At 36.0% G+C, this 9,830-nt stretch overlaps 1 protein-coding gene across 1 annotated transcript; it reads left to right on the top strand.

Moving 5' to 3' along the window:
- The first annotated feature begins 345 nt into the window (after positions 1–345).
- LOC107266760 (protein YIPF1) lies at positions 346–1,784 on the top strand. Its single transcript, XM_015737579.1, has 4 exons — positions 346–659; positions 736–1,121; positions 1,199–1,379; positions 1,446–1,784. Exons 1-4 carry the CDS (start codon positions 458–460, stop codon positions 1,640–1,642), a joined length of 966 nt encoding a protein of 321 aa, XP_015593065.1. The 5' UTR covers positions 346–457; the 3' UTR covers positions 1,643–1,784.
- The last annotated feature ends 8,046 nt before the right edge of the window (positions 1,785–9,830 follow it).

Genomic DNA, 9,830 nt, shown 5'->3' with positions numbered 1-9,830 from the left:
CATTTTTTATAACTTTGAAATTTATTTGAATATACACATTTGTTTGCGCATTACGTCCATACAAATGTTTAGGGTTCGGTTGGACTGAAGACCTTGCTGCCCCGCCTGTTTGTCAAGAACGGTTTGCGAGGGGCGGCAACTTTTTCCTCACCACCGAGCAATCTATTCATTTTCGCTGACTGCAATACCGGCTGGAACGATGATCATGACCCGCGCGGCTACGCGAAATCTGTAACATCGACAGAGGCGATGATCACGAAATCTTACTCCCGGACTCGCCGCTACGATTTAGCGCCATGCTTTTGGTATCGCCTTAAACCGGAGCGTTGTACATCTCCCCACTCATCTCTGGCCGTAGCGTTGAGCATTCTTTTCTAATGATAGTACCCAGTAAGTAGTCTATGGCTAGTACTACTGTTGACCAGCTGGCAATTGTCAAAAATATAAAATCAGAATCATGGAGGGTGATAGAGGAACCTCTGGAGATTCCCAGTTTATATCATTTCAAGATTTTTCACCCATAAATCATCCCGGCTCTGGAGGACAGGCTCAGTTAGATCTGGGAGCTTCGGATCATCGAAATTTTGGCAATATAAATAATGATTCAGTTGGGGTTGGTATCATCGAAGACCTCCATGGGATGCCTGACAAGACAGAAGGTTCTTTTTTTGTAGATTAAATTGTATTTGTGTACAATTAAATTGTAATTATAAATATTTTACTTATGTTATATAGCTCCTCCAGCAAGAAATTTTTGGACCATCGAGTATTATCAAAAATTCTTTGATGTGAACACAAATGATGTTGTGGAACGTATAAAGTGGTCTATGATTCCTCATGGTGTTGACAATTATTGGAAAACGCACATTCGACCTAAGCCAGATCTTTATGGACCATTCTGGATATGTGTCACTTTGGTGTTTTCCATAGCCATCAGTGGAAACATGGCTAATTATTTGCAAACAGCCAATTCTAGGAATTATCATTGGAGATACGAATTTCATCTAGTGTCGTATGCAGCGACAGCTATTTTTCTTTATGCTTGGATCTTACCACTTGCACTATGGGCTGTGCTCAAATGGACTAGTAGCCCACCAAATATGGAAGAGGAGCTTATAGAGGTACAATATTCTATCAATAATATCAGTGAATTCAATTATTGCATTGAACATATCCAATACAATATTTTTATGAGCAGGATAACAAAGTTCCTGGACTACTCGAACTACTTTGCCTTTATGGATACTCATTGGCAATTTACATACCAGTTGCATTTCTATGGACGGTACAAATTGAGTGGTTGCGGTGGTCCTTAGTTGGTATTGCAGCCCTATTATCTGGAGGAGTCCTATTGAGGTCTCTGTCACCAGTAATTGCAGGTGAAGAAAACATTTAATTATCACTACCAAAGCAACTTATCTAATATCTTGCTTTTGATCTTTTAGGAAAGCATAAACTAATCTACATTACAGTTATTCTTGGAATGCACCTGCTACTCGCAGCAGGATTTATGTTATATTTCTTCCATGTGCCATCTAAAAATGTCACAATACCAATATCAGCGATAGTATCTACAGTCCAACCTACAGTCTCTGCTGCATTAAATTCAATGAATAATAAAACTATACCAAACGTACAGTGAATTTAAACATGTGTAAAATTCGCATATCACTACATAGCATTCCTAAAATTCCCATATTTGGAAAAATTGTATTTATATTGTACTATAAAGTAATGTCTAAGGGAACGACAAAAGAAATAAACCAAAATTACAATACAATTTATATCAATTAATTATTACGAATCATAACGGATCCTGTCCAATCTGAGGATTGAGAATATCAAAAAACCTTTATAAGCTTAAATAAAAGAAAACTAGCCAAAGGAGAGGCAGCTCGACTAAGGACAGAATAGGAAAAACTGGAGATTGGTTGATTTATTCAGCCCTACATTAGAATAGGGACGTGTTACATTAACACAACACATATCCACATTATGAATCTCCATTACGCTTTTACATAATAATCACAATTGATTATTATCCGCAATATAATAGAATATTTAAATTATCAATCGTACATAATTTATTAATATATTATTCATTCCATTAACCAATGTGACAAAAAGGCAACATTCATTTTGTAGTAGTAGGTATCGTTATGTTATTATCATCAATGTATTAATACCGTAACAATAGTAATTTGTTTAATCGTTATTACTAGTAAATAGACAGTGTTAATTAGATGCGATGAATATATTACGGATTACCATTGGATCCTTTCACGAGCCACGCAAGACGGACTGCCACATCTTATTTTAAATTGTCCCACTGTCTACACTATGCATTTTTCATTTATAATTTCTATTGTCTGTTTCTACGCTCGCTACATATAACACGAAACTAACAAATTGAAAGATGAGGCGATGGTATTGTAAAAAAAATAAAATAAAGAGTCATTATTAAAATCGAGTTGGCAGCCATAATGGATTCGTAATCGCGAAAGGACTAACTTTACCGTGGACACGACCGATTTCCACTTAAATTTGTAAAGCTGTATAAAGTACGAAAGTTCTACGTTCAAAAGCCCATATTACGGTCTCCAAAAAAAAGCTGTGTCCTTCTTTGGAACGACAGGTAAGAATGGTAATCGTGTAGCCATTTATCCAAGTAAGCGAATGCGTGCGGACACGAAAAACAAAGCGTAGAACCGGAAGATTCGAAAATATCAAAAAGTTCCTAGTTAATCATTAAGGTAAATAAAGAACTCGAAAATAATATCTATACTTCACGGATAAAGATTCAAGATAGACGTTATCACGGTGTGCAAGAAATCGGAGTATTCCTTACCTTTTAATCAAAGTACCAAGACAAAATATATCCGCACTCCATTCTTATACCCAGGGCTAAACTATATCTTGTGGCTCAACATCATCTAAAAATTATAAGATTTTTTGGCAAGTGCCCCACAACGACTTGGTCCAACGTGTTTTCTTTCATATTTTTTGTTCTTCAATTTTCATATGTATATAATATATATAGATTTATATAACATACAGTCAAAATTCAAAATAGGCAGGAGAGCACGAGTAGTAACCCCACGAAATACTACATTCAATTACAAGAATTCCATTTATAGAATTTTTTCCTTACTTTTTGTCATGCCCGATTTGCAGCCACTTTTGTCTATTCCTCTTTCTTATCCAAATACACGTTACGCTAAGCTCTACGGCCTAGATGAATTGTACATATAAATATTTGAACGTACATAGGATTGCACATTCAGTATATACCTATAGAGCAGGGATATCATTTTCCATGATAATAGTGTAGTTAGGTAGCAACAATAGTAATAGCAATAGTAATAGTAGTAGTAGAGTAATGATAGCAGTAGTAATGATAATAATAATAATATGAAGTAATAATTAATTAATCGTTATTTACAGTAAAGTTGTGCCACTAGGAATACCTCAATGTATATATACAGAGATACGTATATAGGGTTTCATAAACAAATATACATATATATACACACACATATGAGAATTACGTGTGTATATATAAATATCTCTGAATATACGTATATGTATATATACAATATATTTAATATATTCTCATATAGTTAATTATGTTTACCCTGGTTTTTATCAATTGTGTTACGTAGTAGTACAATAATAACGTACATGACAATGCGTCGTACGTTAATTTAATCGAACTGCTAAAGTCTCTATTTAATCATCATCGTCATCATCTATACGATATACAATTATAGGTTGATTATTCAGTCGCATATATATCTCTATTTATTTCGACAATGGCTGAGCCTATGTTTCAAAGTTTCGAGTAACGTTTAAATCAGTTTGAAAATGTGCAACCGTCATGACTCTTATCTCAAAGTAAATCTAGCCTTACGATATTCTCATTCCGCCTCGCTTTATGCACAAGATATCTCTGTCCCGTTGTTACGCGATTTCTTACGCAACGCTTTCTCGCAATTTTTCCAATCGTCACGCGCACTCGTACTCTCGCTACCTACCTTGCGGCAACTATCGTAGTAGCATTATTTTTAAGTGTCTCTCCTATGCGTCTGAAATAAAAAAAATAAATCAAGGAACTCCTTCTAGCACGATAATTTCGTTTCCCAATTGTTGAATTTCTTAATCCGTTCACTTAGGTTTGCAAGAATTTCCATTGCTACTAGTAGACTTTAGTGGACTAATTTAAATTTAGCGTCTTTGCAAATTCGCTTTAACTCTTCCTTATAAGAGATTACTAATTCAAGGATTAGGAACGATCGTTATAGATACCACGTACCAACCTTCGAAACGGGTAATACATTTTTGATATGTTCTTTTGTAAAGACGAGTAATGGACTGGGCCCACCTATCATTTTGTGGATCGGTGTACGATCGATCAGTCGACGATGAATGATATATGTCAAAATAAAGCAAAGAACATTTAGGAACGATTACCTTCTTAGACGGTGAGACTACAAAAAATGGCGAACACCTTTCCAGACAACACATATGTCGAGGTCGTCTTTAAGATGTCTTAAAGACAACTTCAGTGCCATTAGAGTCCTTAAAGAGAACTTTTGGATATTATGTTGTCTGGGTTGATTTGACCCTAGTGAGAAAATGAATATTTAAATAAGATTTCAAAAAGAAAAGCAAGCTGGATTTTCATTATTCTCTTTTTTGGTACGTGACAAGTATTTTAATTTATTTATAATTCTATAGTTTGTTTTTTGATTGTAGGCATTGTCGCGCGACCTAATACCGCGATGTGACAGGTAACCAAAAGAAAAATCAAGCAAAAGGACAAGAAAATCACTGAATTCGTAACGTGACCTCAAAAACGTTATTAGATTTCTCATCAATATTTTCGTCTTCCTTGTTCTGCTTCGGTTAGCCTTAATGTAATCCTATATATACTTCTTATGTACAGAGAGATTTCACTTAATTTTTTAACGTATCGTAACAGTCGATTTTTTAATGGCAATATTCTCACAGTACACGAGCCACCGAATTTGCGTGATGCGCAATATACCCAAGTTAGTAGTACGCGCACGGATAATACACAGCATTGTTATAAATGGGTAGAAATCGATCGGGCTCAGATAATACACTTGATTAAATATCCAAAAGGGACAAAATGACGTATAGACAGCAATAGTAGTAGTAATAGTAGTGGTAGTAGTAACATGGGATAATAGTGGATTATGACAGTGTATATAATGGATAATGGGCTTGCATGGTGTAAGATGATAAGAATGGGGTAAACAATGAGAAAGATAAATAAAAAAAGAAAACAACAATGACAATAAAGACATTCGCGTTATACCGTTCAAATGCTCGAGAACCCAACGGTGAACGTCGGTACTCGCGCATATATTTTTTATTATCATCTAACATAACGTTGTTGTTATTGTTGCTGTTTGATTGGTCGACGGTTGGTAGTGTTTTTTGTTCTTTTTGTTCAATATTTCACGTTGCACCGTTATGTCTCGCTTCTATCTCTCGCTCATTTGTTTTCTATCTTTTCTCTCAAATATATATGTATGTCTCGCCACTTCGAAAATATCACACTTCCCGAAGCTTGATTGATCACCTTAAGCATTAGTCTTTAGTATTTGATTATACTACAGTAATATACAGAAAACCATGTTCTTGCCGGCGTCGCGCGGCCGCCACTATCGTTTTATCCTGCGACACGCCAATCGAATGAAGTTTGAAAATATAAATTTTTCCATTTTTCCTTCTCTTCTCACAACGCTAAATCAAGGGAGGTCAAACAGATAGCGGCGTCTGCGTGTCGCGCGGCGAATTAATTACAAGTACACTAAATATAATCAGCCCATGTATTAAAATATAAATGTCAATTGGATTTTTCAAAATATCATCCCCCGATATCATGTGAATTAAATTTAAACCACATTAAGTATAAGTTGTCACCAATTAATAAGAGCCCATAAAAGAGTCTTGACGCTACATGGTACCAAGATGAATGGTGAAACGGTGCATTCCATTTCTTTTTTTAACACAAGTCCCATCAACTTTCTTATTGAACTTGGACTTGCGTGGAACGTCTGACCATCAGCAAAGTACCAGAATCTGTCAATCGCTTTACACAGAGAATTTTGGTAGCCTAGATTTTACAGAAAGTCTCGTTGCGATCGATCGAGAAGATCGACAGGACAAATGCATTGCTAAAGTCATTGTTTTCACTTGTTAAGCTTTTACATTTAATTTCCTGTTTCTATTTAGCGCGTTCCCTCAATACGTGCATCGATCGTCATTACATAAATTAAGCTTGAGCCAAATTCTATTGCATTCGTCAACATCGCCTTTCTCTGTCAAGTTCAATTTTATCGAAAATTAGCATATAACATTGACGACACGTGGGAACGATCAGAACGTCAATTGTGCCCAGACTATTTCTGACATCAAACTAAATCTACTCTCTTTGTACTTTGCTCGACCTCAGAAATAATTTGTTGCACGACAGAACACGGAAAACGTATTACAGCAAGAACATTATGAGTGTAACGTGTGTTGTATACTGTATACGTGGTATTTATATTTTCTCTGTTTCATATGTATGTACCGTTAAGTCGTAATACTTTGAGACAGGCTGACCGCCTGTAAGCTTAAAATCGAACAAGAAACGAAAAAAACATTAGATAAAGAGTCACGCTTATGAAGAAGCAGCAATGTTACTCGTTACTAGCGCATTATACAAATCGGTGTACACTAACGATTCACGCAATTCAATAATATAGATCCCCTTCAGTTGCCATCGTTATCTTCATCATCCACAATATTAGTCTCGCACGGTTAAAGCAAACAAAATTTCGCAAGGGACATTTGTTTCTCCCACAATTCATTAAACGTATCACCGCGATACAGAACGGCGGCAAAAAAGCCAAAGAGCCAAATTTTAAAGTAATAAGGAACAAAAAAAAAGTACAAAGAAAAATGACAAGGAATCATTCAAAATAACGTACCCACGCTACAGGTGAGTTACTAAAGGACCGTAAAGACAACACTACTAATATCCCTAACGAATTTCGTGTACAAGTGAGATCGTTAATAGTGTTAATTGACAAAAGCTAATGGAAAGATACACGTACGGCCAGAGTAACGACAATGATAATTCACAATTGAGTTCAACGTTACGTCGATTCTCCATCGATAGAAGGAAATCACTCTAATAACAAAGAAGGAGCGTGACTGTACAGATGATAAAAAATATACAAAAATGCCAGAGCGCGATACAATGATACGGATATTTTACGGTACAGTAGTATGATTGATGATCATCAGTGATCATCTCGGTTGAACAATGATTGGCTAAAGACGTAAGATAAGAATGGTGAACAACCGAAGGGTAGCGGTAGTAACGGCTAAGTATCGCAAACACCTAAATAAAAGTCGCTGTTAAATTACTTCAATTAATTCGTCATCACCCCAAATAGAAGACAGTATAATGATTATTAATTGTAACAAATAATAATTACGGCTTAAGAATTCCCATTCGCTATTTCTAGTATCCTCTGAGACAAAATCCCCTTTTTTTACCCCCTTCGTTAACATTCGCTCTTGTCGAATGGCTTGCGTTGAAAACAATGCCAATTGCTCTTTCGTCGGCTCATCTTACTCGTTACTTGGCATCTTCCTGTTTGCAGAAGAAACAACCAACAGGGACAACAGAGCCAGGGATACGGAGGTCCTAGCGTCCTCTTAACTGTTTTCTTTTTATAAACCGACTAATCAGCCTCTTCGATTACTGCACAGACTTCGCCATTGAGTTGCCCAACTAAGAGCCGTGATCCTTAATAGGACGGGCGAGTCTCTCTTCTTTTCCTGATCCAAAGCTTACTTTGTTGCACGAGAAAGAAGCAGCAAAGAGGGATCCGAATACGCAACGATTTTCTTTTGAGAAGCAAAGGAACCAAAAAAGAAAACTGACGCTTTCAACGCCACGCCATTCGACTCACCGCCGTATATACAGGCAACGCTACGTGACTAATGAAAAATAAACAATAGAATATACAGGTAATTCGTACAATCAATAATAATAATAATAATAAGAATATTCATAGTAATTCTCGTATCTCGCAACCGCAATGACAATATAGCGACGTTACATACGTTATTGACAATGATAATAATAGCAATAATAATAATAATCTATAGTCATAATTAATCGATAGTTAAAATACACAAATTATGTATATATTTATATATGGTACAAATACAATATAGTCGTATAGCGTAGTTTTAATGGTAATGAGTTCCGTTAATCCTACAGCCGTATAAAACACCAGTCAGAAAGAAAGGGTATTCGCTATCGCACTAATTCTCGTCTCGCAGTTTGATATTATTATTGTAGTAGTGCAATCCAACATACGCGAGACCATTATCTCGTTTCTTGTTGTTGTGGTCATTACGTTTATCTACTAAACCGCAATTTTTGTCCGACGCGAATATTATACTATCCCCGTGTTAAAATGCCAATGATAAAAACAAAATTTGTTTTTCACAAAAGTTCTAAGTTTGTGTATGCGTATGCGTGTGTGTGTATGTATGGGATAAGAGGGGAGTTAACGCGCAAAGAAAAAAAGATACAAACATCGATCGATCGCCTATCTATAGAAAATTCGCATCCAATCGGAGCCTAGAAACATCGTCATTCTAATCGCTAACCAAATTTAGCCATCGAGGTACGACAGAAATAACGACTAAAGCTTAAATTTCGAAGCTCGAGAATTGATTGATCGATTATCGATCGATATCGAGAAACACCACGGCTACAAAGGGAAAGATATGAAATTAGCATCGACTGACAACATCTAAGAAACATCATTCTGGTTCCTGTAATCGCTCTTGTCTCCTAAATATATATATATTTTAGTCGTATTTTTTTCTTTTTTCATTTTTTTTTTTCGCTCGCTCCCTCACAATTTTTCCGATCATCCGTTCGTTAACGCTACGCGCAGAATGTATCCAGTTGGACGCACGACAAAAGCTATACGAGAACGTGACAAAGAGATATCCCCCTTAATTAACGATCAATGGATAATTCAAGAGAAGTCAAATAAAATAATAACAGTTATTTACGTGATGGGCATACGACAAGAAGTTAATTCGTTCAAAGACGATAGGATATATGTTGGTCTCTTATGTGTACCTGTATCAATGTTGCCGTTGTTATCTATGAGTACGTATGGGTAATATTATGTAACGCGTTGACTATATACTTAAAATATACGAATTTATTATACGCACGTAAATCAATAGTCGTACCAGTGATCTGAAAGTTCTTTCCATTGTAAACGATTAGCACAGCGTATAGTTATTTAATAGTGAACATCGAAAAACATCGAAGAACAGTCAGACAGTTGAATCGAATCGCCTAGAATCCTAGAGTCGCCGGAGCGTAATAATCTATACGTTACTAATTAATATTCATTAATACGCGAAGGATAAGTCGGGTCGAATTTCGAAAAATGGAATTTCGACTAAATCTTCTTGTCTCTTCAATTGCATAAGAAATTGTCATTTGAAAAGAAGAACATTAAAGCGCTATCCCTAGGTCGTTATCCGTTACGAAAAGCCCGATGTTATCCTGAGTGAAGGATGCGCCTTGGAGGGGATGAAAACAAAAATTGTGAAAAAAGGGAAAAAAAATTTTCAAAAAATTTTGAAACAATCGTACATGCCTCGTTCTTCTTTACTGTACATCAATGCACTGTAAATATTCTGTTATTTGTTCGGACACTTATTCTATGTTTTTTTTTGTTACGTCTTCCCACTCGTCCCCCCCCCCC

Source organism: Cephus cinctus, unplaced genomic scaffold (assembly GCF_000341935.2).
Source record: "Cephus cinctus unplaced genomic scaffold, Ccin1 Ccin1_scaffold0330, whole genome shotgun sequence".
Taxonomy (NCBI): Eukaryota; Metazoa; Arthropoda; class Insecta; order Hymenoptera; family Cephidae; genus Cephus; species Cephus cinctus.
This window is presented reverse-complemented; position numbering and strand designations above follow the sequence as displayed.